Source organism: Heteronotia binoei, chromosome 10 (genome assembly GCF_032191835.1).
Source record: "Heteronotia binoei isolate CCM8104 ecotype False Entrance Well chromosome 10, APGP_CSIRO_Hbin_v1, whole genome shotgun sequence".
Lineage (NCBI taxonomy): Eukaryota > Metazoa > Chordata > Lepidosauria > Squamata > Gekkonidae > Heteronotia > Heteronotia binoei.
Window position 1 is genome coordinate 82,263,826 of NC_083232.1, and position 17,548 is coordinate 82,281,373.

Sequence of the window (17,548 nt, forward strand, 5' to 3'; positions counted from 1 at the left end):
ATTAATTTGAAGGATAAATAAATAATTTGGGGGAGGGAAATCCCTAGAGATAGCTTGCAGCTCCTAGAACATTAATGCTTTGTATGTATGCGGAGGTACCTGAACAGAAATCAAGAGAAAAATAAGATTCCAAAGTAACAGGTGGCCTGAAGCATGTTGAATATATAACATTTGAATGTTGAATATATAACATTCCTTGCGGGGCATTTTCTGACCCCCGAAATTCATTAGGAAGAGCCTTATGCTAAGTCAGAGCAATGGCCCAGAAAACTCTCTAGCATTACTGGTTAAGGGCACTCTTACAATAAAAAGTGCGTCCGTGCAGTTATCTGGACTGGCTAATATATGGTACGAAGAAATGCATTTTCCTCAAACTTTGGAGGTTTGAAATGAGCAAAACCTTCACTCTGAGTTTAAAAGTTTTTTCCCAAGAATATAGAAGGAACAACAGAGAGAGACAACCAGACAGAGAGTTCCAATAATACACTGTGGCTAATAGCCACTGATGAACCTCTGCTCCATATGTTTATCCAATCCCCTCTTGAAGCTGGCTATGCCTGTAGCTGCCACCATCTCCTGTGGCAGTGAATTCCACATGTTACTCACTCTTTGGGTGAAGAAGTACTTCCTTTTATCTGTTCTAACGCGACTGCTCAGCAATTTCATTGAGTGCCCACGAGTTTTCGTATGGTGAGAAAGGGAGACCCAAGCTGGCTGACTCTCTGTGTAGAGCGATTTTTGTTCTTTGTATTTAGAGACTTTTAATGGGTCAGGGGGGAGGCACTAGTGTGAACGTTTGTAAACATCTGCAGACTTGCTTAGTATAAATGTCCTGGGAGAAAACTGTGTTTTAAGGGTTCTCTCTCAGTTACAAAGAAAATTTCACAGCCAACTGTAGAATAACACTCTGTGTGTGCTGATAAGCAAGCCAAATGAAAACAGCCTCACATACATGGTAGGCAACGAGGATTCCCTTGGTAGAAGGGAAAGAAGAAACAATTATGAAAAGAAAAGTATTTTAAAAAATTCCAAGTGGCCCATTCATTCACATGCAGTCCAACTCTGCCTATTTTTAGTGTGAACTGTCATTCTTTCCTTTTGCATACAGTTCTCTTTGCACAGTCTCATCAAGTTAGCAAGGACTCACCATTTGTCACTACCACCACAAATGCAGAGGCATTCATACTGTCAATGAAACACCCACACAGAAATTTTGTGCATGCTTCTCTCTATTCGCTTCCATTTGTCTTGCATTTAACCCTTGTTCCACCACCAAAGGGCGCTGTTTAATTGAGAATTTTATAACATAATGTTATAATGATCTATTGCTCCAAAGCCTTTCCCCTTATAGCTTCCAAATAAAAACCGATAGACTTCCTTTAAAAAAAAACAACTCGGAATTCAGCAGATCATTACAATGTTATTGCACCATAGCAATAAGATTACGTAACATAGGAATAACCTGCTTTTCAGACAACCCCCAAAAGCCCTCTAGTGGTATTTGGCAAAAAAGGGAAGGTGAACATGGGGCAGAGACAAAGAAGGTGGCACCTATGCGGGCTGGGCCTTCTAAAATGTGCGGTTCTACAGCCAGGCCTCTTGCTAACATGCTTGAACTTTGTTCTTTCTGGAAACCAAACCAACTTCGAGAACAAGCTTTCTAAGGATGTGGCAAGCGGGGGAACCAAATTTAACAATTAGAGGATGATGTCACATAGATGCTCCAAAAAGCAAGACAAAACCCCAGCTGGAGTTTGGAAGCCAAGTTGGAAAAAAACCTCCATGTAGACACAGCCTCAGCAGAGGATGGCAGTAGTTGCAATAGCAATAGCACACCTTTATTGGCATAATGCAGTTGTATCTTTTATGCAAATTTATAACCATCAAACTACAGAGTCAGTAATTTTGCACACAGGTGAAGCTCAGCTGAAATTGCTGATAGCAGAAGAGGGACAACAATATTTTTCTAACCTGTTTTTAGCAAATAAGATCAGCTTTTAAATCATAGCAATACAAGCTACTGCAACATGTCCTTATTTCCACTTGAGAAAGGCAGACGTTTGTGTATTTAAACAGGATGCCTCTCTTCAGTCAGGTCGAGCACATTCCCCCAGTACTGCTCAAAGTGGTAGTAGGCAGCCCTAATACAGAAGAAACCAGATCTATGGCTGCCCTCTTTTTCTAGCAAAATTCCTGTGGAGGGGAAGCAAAAATTCAACAGTAAAAATTCTCCCAGCGTGTAGGTATAGACAGTATGGTTACCAGCTGGACTGGAAGAAAATATCCTGTCTCTTTAATAGAATTTTAATTTATGGAGATAGGCAGCCGAAGCTTTTCAAGGCATGGAGGTAAATAACATCACCTGGGAAATAATATCCCATTGTGCCTCTGCTAAAGGAACAGGACATTTTTTGTCCACACCTGTTGAATTTCCTCCCCCTCTCACTTAATTTTTAATCTCTCACATTAAAGTACCTACAGTTATAACATAACAGAGTTATTATTTATATTGTATGTACTGCCTTAGAAGTCATTGGGTGAGAGCTGGGCTTCTTTTGTGGTGGGATATAATTTTGGACTTTGGCTAAGAAATGGGCTGCTTCTTCTCTTGGTGGGGTATAATGTTTTTAAAATACATAATTTACAAAGAAAAAAGCCTAAACTGAATACATTCTACAAAAGAAGCCATGGTTCTTATTTGTTTACTATCTGAGCAAAAGAGAATGTTAGCCAATGAATGAATTCTATCGTTAAAGGCACAGGGATTCAGCCCAAAACGTGCATTGGCACCTCAAAGAAGCTCTGGCCCAAAGAAGGCTCTGCAGGATCAAAGCAATAGTCCTTCTGATTCAGCTGCCAACTCAACTTTGGGAAATCCCTGGAAATTTAGGGATGGTGCCTGGGGAGGATGGAAGTTGAGGATAGGGTTGCCAAGTCCAATTCAAATAATATTTGGGGACTTTGGGGGTGGAGCCAGGAGCAAGGGTGTGACAAGAAGAATTGAACTCCAAAGGGAGTTCTGGCCATCACATTTAAAGGGACCACACACCTTTTAAATGCCTTCCCTCCATTAGAAATAATGAAGGATAGGGGCACCTTCATTTGGGGCTCATAGAATTGGACCCTCTGGTCCAATCTTTTTGAAACTTGGAGAGTATTTTGGGGAGAGGCACTGAATGCTATGCTGAAAATTTGGTGTCTCTACCTCAAACCTCCCCCACCCCAGAACCCCGAGGATCAATTCTCTATTGAATTGGTCTCCAGTGCCTTCCCTCCATTGGAAATAATGAAAGATAGGGGCAACTTCATTTGGGACGCATCAAATCAAATCAAAATACCTTTAATGGCACAACAGTATTAAAAGATACATTGCAACATATACTTCCGGTGATTAAAATTCATCCAAAAAAGTACGATTCATATAAAAAGCTCATAGAATTGGACCCCCTGGTCCAATCGTTTTGAAACTTGTAGAGTGTTTTGGAGACAGGGACTGAATGCTATGCTGAAAATTTGGTGCCTCTTCCTCAAACAATAGCCCCCCCTCCAGAATTCCAAATACCAGATCAATTCTCCATTGAATTGGTCTCCTTAGGGAATAACGGAGTGCCCAGCAGACATTTCCTCTCCCCCCTGCTTTCTAATGACCCTGAAGTGTGGGGAGAGTCCCCAAACCAGGGGATCCCCTGGTGATTGGCAACCCTAGTTGAGGAAGGGAGAGACCTCAGCAAAGGTGTGGTGCCATAGATGTTCCCCCCTCCATCTAGTTGGAATGGACTTATGATGACCCAGAAGGGTTTTCAAGATAAGAGACACTTGGAGATGGTTTGCCGTTGCCTGCCTCTGAATTGCAACCCCAGTATTCCTTGGTGGTCTCCCATCCAAATACTGACCAGGGCTAACCGTGCTTAGTTTCTGGAGATTTGATGAGATTGGCCTAGCCTGTGCTAACCATGTCAGGGCATAATGTATGCCCTCCAAAGTGGTTATTTCCTCCAGTGGAACTGATCTCTGCAGTTTGGACATCCGTTGTAATTCTGGGAGAGCACAAGCCCCCATTTGGTGGTTAGCAACTCTAGCCGAAGTGTGTGTGTGTGTGTGTACATACACACAGAATATTTGCTTTTTGCAAGACAGGCAGAAAGTGAGGAGGTTCAGCAATGATGATACGGTCACAGGGCAGGCAAGGTTGCACCTGATTTATAATTACCAGGCGGCAGCTCTTAAAGGCACAGGATGTCTGCCCAGGAAAACTAGTCACAATCTTAAACCATAGGTGCCTCAGAAAGGTTCACCAGTAGATTTCCATTTATTGATCATATACAGTTATTGTGTCTCTGAAGATGGAAGTAATGGTTTGGGCTGTATTATCTAAAAGATGACATTTCCCTCAAAGTTATTTGGCTATCCTAATAAAGAAGGGTTGGTGTTGTTGGGTTTTTTTACTTCCCCTGTGCTTTCTTCAGCAGCTTTATGCCAGTATGGAGTGGTAAAGCTTTTCATAGTATTTAAGTGGCCTAGAAAAGCTTCACCTGCTTGATGTTGGCACCTCAGGCTGTTGTAAAAGACACAGGAGCAAGAACAATATAACTAAAGTTGGCAACCCGAGGCCTGAAAGACTGTCTCAGAAAGTCATGTGACTAACATGGCTCCTCTTTATTTAAATCTCTGCTAATCCCGGCAAGGAATCGATGCTGTTATCTGTGGGGGATATGGTGAGCAAATAAGGATGGCAGTGTCTTTATTTATCAAAGAAAAGGAGAAAGGGCTGCAAGAAATTAGTAAGTAAAATGGTAATAGAAATATGGTGGCTATTTGTAGGGCTTGTACATGTTAAGTTCCGAGTTTGTGACGAGAGGCTAACTTTTAAGGGGTGGGTAGGTTTCTCTTCTATATGGTGGAGTTTTCTTGGGTGCTCTAGGTATGGTACTGTAGTATTTTCAGCAGTTAAGATGTTTACTGTTTTAAGGCTGCAACTATTTCTGGGGGGAGGATTGCCAGTCTCCAGGTGAGGCTTGGAGTTATGTGATTTCCAGACTACAGATATTTGGTTCCCCTGGTAGGGTTGCCAATCCCCAGGTGGGGGCAGGAGATTCCCCCAGTTTGGAGACCCTCCCCCCACTTCAGGGTCATCAGAAAGCGGGGGGGGGAGGAATATCTGCTGGGCACTCCATTATTCCCTATGAAGACTGATTCCTATAGGGTATAATGAAGAATTGATGTGTGAGTTTCTGGGGGGGGGGCTGTTTTTGAGGTAGATACACCAAATTTGCAGTATAGTATCCAGTGCCTATCCTCAAAATACCCCCCAAGTTTGAAAAAGATTAGACCAGAGGGTCCAATTCTATGAGCCCCAAAAGAAGGCTCATTATTTCCAATGGAGGGAAGGCATTTAAAAGGTGAATGGTTCCTTTATATGTGATGGCCAGAACTCCCTTTGGAGTTCAATTCTGCTTGTCACACCCTTGCTCCTGGCTCCACCCCCAAAGTCCACAGATATTTCTTGATTTGGACTTGGCAACCCTATCCCCTGTAGAAATGGCAGCTTTGGAGAGGAGATTCCATGGCATCACATCTCTGCTGAGTTCTTCTCCAAAGTCCATCCTTCTCCGGTAAGGTTGAGAGCTCTGGGCTGGGAAATTCCTGGAAACTATGTGGGTATTGCCAGAGGAGAGCAGGGTTTGTGTATGGACAACAGTAGGGTATAATGCTATATAGTCCACTTTCCAAAGCAGCTGTTGTCTCTAGGGGAACTGATCTCTGTGGCCTGGAGATCAGTTGGAATTCCAGGAGATTTCCAGCCACCACCTGGAGGTTGGTAACCTTATCTCCTCCCCCCATCTCCAGGAATTTTCCAAACTACATATGACATCCTTATCTTGGCTATTATGGAGTTACAAATAAATAGTTTTGTTGTTTAAAAAATTGACTGCCCCTCATTCTAGTGAGGAGTAAGAACCTAGACCAATGGAACTCCCTCTGCAGTTCACAGAGAGACACATTTAGTTCTATCCCCTAGCATGATGCCTGTAGCTCAGGAGGGCTCATAGCGTTCCTGTTTCCTTTCAAGGTGGGAGCCACCTGCCAACAACAGGCCAGGTTGGACAAGGGCCTTGCTCCTTTTCCTGAAACATGGAACAGGTAGCACAATGGGAAAAGTTAGAAGAGCCACTAGTAGCAGGGTGAAGGGCTACTGAGTGAGAATCACTGACCTAAGCTCTCAATCTCGCCAGTTGAGTCTATGCTACTTCTGGAACCTTTAGCATCATTTACAAATTATTTCTCCTAAACTGGATGCAAAGAATGGGAAATGTCTGCTAGATATGGTTTCTTTTGTTGGATAATACAGTGACAGTGAAAACACCACTGAATGGCATTCTCTTTGTCTCTCTGTCTTACGGAACCCTTGTAGCTTGGTCTTTTGTGGGTTTCTTCTTCAACAAGTATCCTGGTCCCAGAGGAACTTTGGTATTTAGGAATTGCAACCCTGAATAAACATTGAGGAATAATAGGTGCAGTGTGCATAGGATTAATGTTGTTTATTAAAACATTTATATCCCACCTTTACTCATATCTCAAGGTGGTTTGTAACCTGTTTTCTAAACAAATCTGTTGTCTCATCATAAGTGGCCATGCTGGTTTATAGTCATGACAAGAGGGAAATGCTTGCATACTTCTAGAGTAGTTAGAATTCTATGCAAAGGGCAGAATCTGTATAACAAGCTAATAGAAGCGAACAGGTGTATTGACAGATGCCTAATGCAAGCCTAAATTCTCCCTAGAAGCTTAAGTAACTCAGTTGAGGCTATTGTACTTTGGACAAAACTCACTGGGAAAGACAAGAATGCTAGGAAACATTGAGGACAGCAGGCAAAGAGGAAGACGCAACAAGAGATGGATTGACTCAAGACAAGGAAGTCACAGCTTCCAGTTTGCAAGACTTAAGCAAGGCTGATTCCGCACTCACCTTTCTCCGGGGCAGGTTTCCATTCTGGGCGGAGTAAGCTGCCGATTTCGTGCTGCCATTTTGTGCTGCCATTTCATGCAGGGCAAATCCGCAATTTGCCCTGAAAAAACATACATAAAAAAAATAATGCATTTTTTATAAAGTCTCTCTTTCATTAAAAGCTGTGGTGAATAGCCTTACAGCTCCCTCTGGAGGCTGGTAAGGACAACCCCTCCCCCTATACGCCTGTTGCAGTTTATGGGTATATGTAATGCTACCTTCTATCACTTGTCTATCTCTAGTTTATGAGTATATGTAATGCTACCCTCTATCACTTGTCTATCTCTACATGGTCTGCTTTGACTGGCTGTAGATTTTGAACAGAGAAAGGTCTTGCCCAACACATCCTGCATGAGATCTTTCACTGGAGATACTTTTATTCTATGAGAATAAATTGTATTACATGGAACTACAGCATTGCCCAAGCTAGCCTGATCTCATCAGATCTTACAAACTAAGCAGGGTTGGCCCTGGCTAGTGTTTGAATGGGGGGAGGGGGGGAACTAAAGAAGTCCTATGTTGCTACACAGAGGCAGACAATGGCAACCCACCTCTGACCATCTCTTGCCTTGAAAATCCTACTCGATCACTTTACATTGGTTGAGATTTGATGGCTCTTTCTACCACTATTGTTGTAAACGGTGTCCCTGTACAGTGGTCACAAAAGAATTAACACCTAACAATAGGAATGCTTTTTAATGCTTCCAGATTCTTTTGAACCTATTTCCACAGCAGCTCTAATGGCAAGGCTGCATCTGAAATTTTCGCAGAGATCATGGAGTGGAACTGAAAACCTTGTTCGTGCTTACATGGTAAGAAATGGTAGAAGTTCTGTCGTGGAACTTAAAAGAGGGGATTATTTTTGCAACATATAAAAGATGTCTTGCCTTCTTTATCTGTGTGTGTCTTGAGGAGAATAATAGGATGTACAAAGTACAAACCCAGTTTCTCCTGCCTAGTATACTGAATATTCTACCAAAAGAAGTTTTGTTTTTGGTCTGTGACACCCTTTCCTAGCTGATAGTCAAAGGACAAACATTAATGAAGACTGTTCCAGTTGGTTGGTTGATAGAGTGAGTACTAGTCTGAAAGAGGGGTAGAAACAAAGACACGTAATGTCATAATATAAAGTCATAGTCTTCCTTGTCAAGTCAAAATTGCTAGTGCTGAAGGTATGTGCTTAGCTTTAATAATTGGAATAGGCTGGGGCTTCTATCAAGGTAGAAAAAGCCCAGAAAGAACTCCTTGGCATATTAGGCCACACCCCCGATGCCAAGCCAGCCAGAACTGTGTTCCTGTGCATTCCTGCTCAAAAAAAAAGCCCTGGACTAAACATTTACCACTTCTACCAAAAATTCCCTAACTGAACTGATGGAGATTGTTTGAGACCAGAAGTGAAGACCCCCCGGTTTTATTGTCGGGGTGGGGAGAGCATGTGCTTCAAATGTCTAAACGACATTTTTGTGCATTCCTGCTCAAAAAAAAGCCCTGGACTAAACATTTACCACTTCTACCAAAAATTCCCTAACTGAACTGATGGAGATTGTTTGAGACCAGAAGTGAAAACCCCCCGGTTTTATTGTCGGGGTGGGGAGAGCATGTGCTTCAAATGTCTAAACGAAGATCGCATTGTGTGGTGTAGCTTCCCATGCTGCCATGACATCCATATGGCTACTCTAGTGAGTACCAAATCTGTAGCTGGGGATGAGTAACAACTAAAAATTGAAAAGATGGGAGAGGGCATAGATTTGATGGACTAGCTGTTTGAAGTGTAATTTAACCATTTCTCTCCAATACAGAAGTGAACAGTCCTCCTTCTAGTTACGGTTCAGGAAATACATTAAAGAGACCTGGGCCCTTATGCTTTGGATCTTTCACTTCCGGTTGGTTTGTGCTCCTTTAGAAGCGCTGTAGAACAGTGACTCAACCAGCCAGTCCTTTAATTGCAGGCTTCTGGAGGATAGATCTTATATGACAGGTGAAATATAAAAGATAGTTTGTTATCTCCTTCATGCAATTTTTATCCAAGGATAGACCCAAGACTCGTTCAACTACATCAAAGCATTCCATATCCTCTTGCCTGGAGAAACTGCAAAGAGCCATAAATGGTAATTAAATTGAAGAAATGTCTTCTGTTGACCATAGAATATAAGCCTTTCCCTGTTCATTATATGTGCTGTTGTTACTCTTTCCATGCATGAGATCCAGATAGCTTCCAGTTTGGATTGTACCCAACCATACTGTTCCAAAGATTTTTGAGACACTTCAGAAATGAGAGGGGTGGCAATTTCTACTCATTTCCCCTCCCATTGCAGATCCCTGCTTTCTTCCTAAGCTGTTCCTTAAAGTCTACTGTCCTAAGGAACACAAGTTCAGGAGGCTCCACTGGGAGGGGGAGGTGGGCAGGTCCTGATCCATGAGGTTTCCTGTATGAGTGGACCTCATTGGATTCAGCTGTTATTTTAGGGTTGCCAGCTCTGGGTTGGGAAATATCTAGAGATTTTGTAGGTGGAGCCTTGGGAGGGCAGGGCTTCAGAAAGGGAAGGGCCTTGGTGGGGTATAATGCCATAGAGTCCACCCTCCAAAGCAGCCATTTTCCCAGAGGAACTGATATTGGTCATCTGGAGATCAGCTGTAGCAGCAGAAGATCTCCAGGCACAACCATTCCTGCAAGCTGCAAAGTAACACTGTATTGTAATGTGTGAGCAATTGCCTTTACAAGTGTGGGACTGTCTATGTCTTTCAAGCAAAGGAGAACTGAGACAGTGGACTGTAAAGTACTACCTTACGAGAGTGATGTGAAATAACATTCTGATTTTGAAAGTATTACCTTACCAGAGTGGTGTGAAATAACTGATTTTTCTATGGATATTTAATGAATTTTGGTTTGTAATGATAATAATATAATCGCATCATTATGAAAGAAATTGCTTAAGCATTTATTTGCAACATAAAAAAGCAGTGGTTTATTTCTAGTGTTTGCACAGCCTGGAGGGTGGCAACCCTATTTCTATTGCAGTTTAGACCTCGGGATGGGCACTAAAGCTTGTGATGAATTTTGTCTGGTTGTGCTTTGGCAAGTCAGCTGGCATGGACTTCCAAGCTGTCTGTGGAGGTTCATGACTGTTCATGAATGCTTGTATTTCCAGAAAGACTCTCTTTGCTCAATCTAAATGTTACTAATTTCAAAGCAACCAGGGGGGAGTGGAACTCGGAGGGCATGCAGAGGAGCATCTGGGCGAGGTCCCCTATGACTTTGAAGTCTCTATCTTGCACAGGATCTAGCGTGAACCTGCACCTGTCAAAATAACCACCTGGAAGGTGTCCCAGGAAAGTGCTTTCTAGGAAGATGACAGGCAGTCATTCCCCAGAAAGCACTTTCCTGGAGGCACTTTGGAGGGCGGTAATTCCAATCCTGTAAATCCAGTTCTCACCAAACTTGCAGGGCAGGTAGAGCAGCTGGAGATCCTTGTGAGTTTGGTGCATTTAGCACACTGGGGGGTGTTCCACTGGGCCACAAACCCTACAAGCTAAACCAGTTCATTTGGTGCATTTTCCTGGTTCATGCCCATCCATAATTAGAACATGTATTCTCTGATCATAGGATATTAAAGTAGTACTTGAGGAGAAGGTATTCTGAAGTAAGTATGCCAGAAGTTTTGTCCTGGTGTCTTTCAAAAACACCTGAAATTCTGAATTGTTAAAATCTTATTTCTGTGAAATCCAACTCACTAAATTTCTCATGTGTGCAGCTGAACCTTTGTTTGCTGTGACGAGGAAATTGGAATTATTATCTAAACAAAAGCGGTAAGTTTATTTTTAATGTGCATGAAATGTAAGAATACAAACTATATGTCCAAAGAGGGCTGTTGTCTGATCCACTTCAGCTTGTACTTTTCTAAGGATGTCAGCTCTGGCTTGGGAAATTCCTGGAGATTTTTTGGGGGGAGGCGCCTGCAGAAGGTGAGATCTCAGCAGAGTATAAATCCATAGAGTGCACCCTCCAGAGCAGCTATTTTCTCCAAGCAAACTCTGTCATCTGGAGGTTAATTGAAATTTTGGGAGGTCTCCAGGCCGCACCTGGAGGTTGGTAACTTTATTTATAAACCCTTTGCCGCTGTTGCACAGCACAGCCCATTCAAATACCAATACGAATTGACACACCTGCTGTTTTCAGTCCTCTCTAGTATTTTTTACTTCCTAGAAGAATCTGTTGCAGAACTGGTTCCACCTTCCAAGAGGTCTCTGACAATAACACTGCCCCCCACCTCAAAGGAAAGGATGCTATTAGCTAATTCCATGCTTGAGAGGAGACAAATAGAGCACAACAGAGTCTCAATTACTCTTAACATTTAAGAAGGATACTTTTACACATTAGTCTCCTACTTTGACATATTTATTGCTCCACTGTTTTCCCCCGTAATCAAATCCTAAGTTATTGTGACCTATAAACTTATATTGTTAATTGATACTTAGACTTAGACTTTGCATATATCAAAACGTCTTCATTAACTTGTATGCTAATTTGTTGTTCACCTCTGTAGAGGCATCTGCCTCTATACATATGAACTGTTAACTTCCATTTCTACGTATCTGAGCAGGTGTGCCTGCACACAAATAAACCTTGAATAAACTTTGTTGGTGTGGTAACAAAAGATTCCCTCATGCTGCTTCCAACGTTCCTGTGTGCTCAGGACAACTGACAATGGCAGTACTTCTCAAATAATTCCCATACGGAGTTGCCAACAGCCTGTGGTCTAGTGATCTCTCAGAACTACAGCTGATTTCCAGAAGACAGAGACCAGTTCCGCTGAAGAAAATGGCTCCCTTTCCACCTCCAGATCTCCAGGAATTTCCCAACCTGGAGCTGGCAACCCTAAATTCCCCAGGCCCATCTTGCAAAAACTTGAAGTAAACAAAATGGTGACTGAAATTGCATTCAGTCAGTTCAAAAGTTTAAATGGAAGCAAAATATTGTTATTAATATTTTACTTTCCTCATACTATAAAGTTAACTTCTTGTTTTGTTTTACCATATGGTCTGCATATCTAAGGGAAAGAAATAAACATACACAATTTAAGCTCTGTGTGTGTGTAAAATGAATAAATGGAGGCACTCAGTAACTGGAACAGTGTTTAAGCCCAACCATGATAGCTCTGTGTGAGTGAGGGCTTGTTATTAAAGGGCACTGAGCTCCTTCATCTATGGATGTTTCTGTGAGGGGGAGAGAGAGGACCTGAGGTATGAGATGGTTATGGCTCAGTATTTTAAGAGATGAGATAGGTGGCAAATGTGACACCTTGACCTACATGTAACCCTTAACCTGACAGAGAAGTTTAAAAGGATGGTAGGCTCTCTGTGAGAATAGAGACAGGGAATCACATAAAGACAGAGCAAAAGTGTTTGCCTTTATTAGGGGCATATTGGAGACTAAAGGCTTGTCATCACTGGCATGTTATTGGTAGATGTGTTGCTGTCGTTGTATAATCAGCCATGGACTGGGTGTAGTTTAGTTCAGTATTTAAATTATAGCTCTCTATGATCATATCCTTGAAAAGGACATTGTAAACAATATGGGAGTTGAGTTTGCTTTCTGTCTCTTGGGTACAAAGAGCTGACAGGCATGTCCTTTCAAAACCACTGATGCTCCTGCACTCAGTGCAAGGTACTGTGGAACAGAACTTCCTTTAAGAGCAAAAATGATTAGAGGTGCTTCTCATTGAAGTGGCATTTCATATGATACAGAAACAAAGCACTTGGGTTCTGAAGTTTAATATGGGAGTTCTCATGGCCACTGGGAAACCAGAAGTCACTGAGTGTACCAAGATGAAGTGGCAAGCGAATCTGCTTCACATTCTGTTGTTTTTTTTAATACACTTCTCTTCCCTTGCCTCCTTTCTTTAGACTGAACTGTCATACTAGCCCCAATGGAACTGCTTTCTATATCACAACTGAAATGTTCTACATAGAGATTCAGTTGAAAGCAGATGGAGAACCGATAGAGATAAAACTGGCTCACCCTGGAGAATCTCCTCAGGTAATGTTTACAGATTTGGGGGTGGGGGTGTTCTGGTTCAATAAATTCCACAGAGAAATAAAATGAAGAGAGGACTGATTATATGCAGGTTCTCCACAGTGTTCCCTTTAAATTGTGTGTGTGAGCAGCCACTCATTAACACAGGAAGCCCCGCTCAACAGCAAAGTGCCCATTTTCAGATTACAGCAGTTTTGTTCTGCTCAGGATGTGAACTGTTCTGCTCAGAAGGGGGGATGAAATTAGAGGGAACATTGATCCTTCAGCTTGGACTACTATTACTACAGCTGACTAAACAGCTTTATCCAGGGCCTTTTTTGTAAAAAAATCCCAGCAGGTACTCATTTGCAAATTAGGCCACACACCCTGATATCACTATTGTTTCACACAGGGTTTTTGGTATAAAAAGCCCAGTAGGAACTCATTTGCCACATCCCTGACACCAAGCCTGCTGAAACTGTTCCTGTGCGTTCCTACTCAAAAAGAAATCTCTGCTTATTAAATGTTGTGGGAATAACCTAGGGTTGCCAGCTCTGTGTTGGGAAATTCCTGGAGATTTGGGGGGGGGGGAGAGTCTAGGAAGGGTGGGGTTTGGGGAGGGACCTCAGTAGAGCATAATACCATAGTCCACCCTCCAAACTGGCATTTTACTTCAGGGGAATGATCTCTATTGCCTGGAGATTGGCAACCCTAGAATAATCCCTTCTTTCACTGTTTTGAACATGAACATTGCGCCCAAGAACATAAGCTAAGTATGAGCCTAAACTTTAGCAAATGCTGCATTCATACCAGTCTAAGATGTCATTTTCCCATTAGACAAAAGGTAGAGAGAATACACTGCAGTTGCTAGCTATACTTTGAAAATCAATTTATTTGTTTTCAAATGTACCTTGTCATTGAAAATTTATTCATGGGCTGCATCTTTGCAGCCCATCTGGACAGTGTGAGTTCCTCTTTGCTCATTTAGCTGTACCCACAAAGGTTCAGTTCATAATAATTGGGAAAGGGTGGGGCTGGAAGGGCACACCCACACTTCTTGCAAGAAGGAACTTTCAACTTGCAGTCCTAGAAATACAAACTCCTGGAAATCTACCTGCAGTGAACCAGCTCAGCTACATGGTAACTTAGCCACAGAGACCACCCAAAGGGTATTTATTTTATATATTAACGTTTATACCCTGCCGTTCCTTGTGGATTAAGGAAACTTATAAACAGTGTTCCCTCTAAGCTGAGTTAGTGTGAGCTAGCTCACAATTTATAGGATTTTCAAGGCAAGTAATGAATAGGGATGGTTTGTCATTGCCTTCTTCTATATAGCAACCCTGGATTTCCTTGGTGGTCTCCCATCTATGAATGAACTAGGGCTGACCTTTTTTAATCTTTCAGTCTCCAACAAGCTTGGGGTAGTCTGGGGCCTTTAGGGTTGCTAAGCTAACCTGAATTTATGCAGTTTGTCCTTTTTGCTGTGTACCAGTCACTGTTGTGGATTTTATAGAATTACTGTACAACTTCTATCCCCTTGTCTTCTAGAACTGTGAAGACCTGCTGCAGGTTCTAAGGTATGTGTGTTCCAGCCAGGTGGATTCTTGGCATTTGCAGTTGCATGTGTTTGTCATCAAAGAATTGTTTCTGTGTCACTTGCCAGGTGATTTTCTGTGGTATTTAGTTAGAATTTAATTTCAAGGGTTGCCCACCCCCACCAAGATTTAACTCTTGTAAATGTCATGATTCAGAGGTCCATAGTAAGAACATCCTTTTCCAGGATCTATACACAGGGTCATGATGGTAGATTCAAAGGAGACATCTGAACTAAAGAATAAGGCGGAGAATAACCACTCCTTCAATATGCCAGCCTAGCGGCAAGTCATATTTGTTTCATTGTTTTTAGATGTCAACAAACCAGCTCTATGGCATTTTAATATTAACTATTGGGCTTTTTTTTTAAAGAAAGAAAGATTATGATACCTTTGGAAAGATTTTGGAAGAACTTCTCAGTATTTACCAAATTCCAGGAAGCAGGTTAGTTCATTACTTTATACGTTCTCTTTCATCTAAGACCTTTCCCCTCCTTATGAAGTCTCTCTTTCTTTGCTAGCAAAACAAAAGCCAAAGTGTTTCTTGCCCTGCAGTCTTTGGAAAGAGACATCACTTCCCTGTCTCTTTTGCCCAGGTGAGTTGAGCAGGAGAAAATGCTGTCTTACATGTTTGGGTTTTGCAGGTGGAATGCTGTGGAAACAGCTATTTGTCGGGACAGAGGATCTTCTTATGACTGGAAATGTGGGTCTTTAAAAAATATTTGTATGAAATAATATTTGAGAGGTTTCAGATAGTGTGCTACAGTATTTCCCCCCCCCCCCAGCTTTCCACACACTCATTTTCAAAACTATTGAACTTCAAATGGGTTTTAAATTGAGAACTTTCTTAAATGCTAAATGCCAATTCCATTGCGGTCTATCTCAGCTCAAGGCAAAAATTCTGTTCTGGTGTGTGTTGCATCTTTCCTGGGCCTTGGAGGAGGGGGGGGAGGGCGGTCCTTGAGCACAGGGTTGCTAACCACCAGGTTGGGGGGTGGGATGGTCTGGAGATTTCTTGGAATTACAACTGAGCTTCAGACTACAGAGAACTGTTCCCCATGAAGAAGAAGGTTGCTTTGGAGGTAGACTCTATAGCATTATACCCTAATCAATCTGTCCCAACCCTTGCCTTTGAAGTGCATTGATTTCCAAATCATGAGAAGCAGAAAAAAAGAAATGTCGTCTTCATTTTTTTGGATTCAAGGAATGAAAGGACTGAAACAAATTTTGCTATCGCCAAAGTAATCTTAGAGTCACTGCCTCTAAGCAAATAAAACAGATTCCAAAGTATAGTGTAGTGCCTGATCCATAGTAAGTGGCATGATGACGAGGAGGAGGAGGAGGAGGATTTGTTAACACATTAAAGCAAACATGAAATGTGCTGGTATTATTAAGGTCACAGGGGAAGACTGTGTCAGAGTAAGGACAATTCAAAAATCTTCCTTGTAGAACCATGGAGGGTAAACTATACTGTTCCACTCCCAACTCTCTAGGAGTTGCCCAAACTGGATTTCCTACTAGGGTTTCCAAATCCTGACCCTACCCCCACCCCTTTTCCCCAGCCACCACTGCAGGCAGTGGTAGAAAATTAATCTAAAAATATTGATGTTGGGCAATGGTGCAACATCACTTCCTGAGAAAACCCCAAAACCACACCAGTCCTCTTTAGGAGTCACCAGAAACAGCTATGGTTTTATCGTAGAGTTTTCTGGGATTCCTAGACAGGTGTGACCTCACTTTTGATTTTTTTTCCTGGAAGTGACATCACACCATCACTGATGATGCTCCATCTGTGTGCCCACCACCAAGGTCCCCCACAGATTGCCAGGCATTGCTCTGCTAACTTGAAACATGGAACTGAATTTCTTACTTTATTCTTAGCTATGGCTGCTTCCGTAGTTGGACAGCTGCATGCTTCTGTCCTCACTTAAAGGGAGCTTCCATGTCACATTAGAGAAGAGCCTCCTGGGGCTCTCTCCTCTGGAGCAGGATCCAAGGAGGAACTGCAAACAAAATATCCACGTGGATGCCCAGCCTGTGGTCAGTACAGGGAGAGGATGAAACTAGGCTCTGCATTCTCCCCCCACCCCTTAACCAACCTTTTCTTTTCCCAGCTGAGCTGTGGTATTAACCCTATATCATTGTTCAGCTGGAAAATAAGAAAGAAGGGAGTGGGAGGGGGGGGGGGAAAGGAGAGGTTGCTGGCCATGCTGGGGCCTACCATAATGTTGCACTGGGGCTTCTGCATCAAGGACACGACCTGAAAGAGACAGGGGCATGAAGGACAGCAGCAAGTGACATGGGCTCAGGAAGTGTGGACTCCATTCGTCGTGCCGCTTAGGGTTACCAGGTCCTACCTGGCAGCTGGCAGGGGGGGGATCCTTTGTACTTTTGGGGATCTCCTCCCTCATGAAACTCTATGGTTTGTAGCCAATTTTATTATAGAGTTCTGCTTGAAAACTAGAGTGCCGCTGCACAACATTGATGAGGTGATGATGTTGCCTTTTGGGCCAGTTGGGGGCAGGATTTTTCCCTGCCGGCCTGTGCCCCACAAAAGCAGGTATTCTCCCACCTCCCGCAGTAGGGGTTTGACAACCCTATTGCTGCTGCTGATTCAGTGGGGCTGCGCTTCTGTGTGGAACTTGAAATGTGTTTTGAGGGCCCAAAAAACAGCCAAGGAGGTAGGGATGCGAGCTGCTAGGTGGGACTTTGGGATCCCCTGGAATTACAGCTCCTCTCCGGGCTACAGAGGTCAGTTGCCCTGGAGGAAATGGATGTATGGAAGGTGGACTCTGTGATATTGTACCGCACTAAGGTCCCTGATCTTCCCATGCTCCAACCCCAAAATTTCAAGAGCTTTCCAGCCTGGCTCTGGCACCCCTACCACCCCCATTCCCTGCCTGTGGGGGGGGGGGGCATGGCAACCCTACATGG

General features: G+C 42.9%; 1 protein-coding gene across 2 annotated transcripts in view; it reads left to right on the forward strand.

Moving 5' to 3' along the window:
* Positions 1-4,688: 4,688 nt before the first annotated feature.
* The window catches only part of LOC132578249 (mediator of RNA polymerase II transcription subunit 1-like), a 34,106-nt gene continuing 21,246 nt past the window's right edge, over positions 4,689-17,548 (forward strand). For both annotated transcript variants that reach the window (XM_060248164.1, XM_060248165.1), the window contains exons 1-8: positions 4,689-4,781; positions 7,715-7,818; positions 9,036-9,114; positions 10,759-10,813; positions 12,911-13,043; positions 14,571-14,599; positions 14,988-15,059; positions 15,136-15,210. In XM_060248164.1, the coding sequence (XP_060104147.1) occupies positions 4,730-4,781; positions 7,715-7,818; positions 9,036-9,114; positions 10,759-10,813; positions 12,911-13,043; positions 14,571-14,599; positions 14,988-15,059; positions 15,136-15,210 (599 nt within the window). In that variant the 5' untranslated portion in view covers positions 4,689-4,729. The remainder of the gene's footprint in view (positions 4,782-7,714; positions 7,819-9,035; positions 9,115-10,758; positions 10,814-12,910; positions 13,044-14,570; positions 14,600-14,987; positions 15,060-15,135; positions 15,211-17,548) is intronic.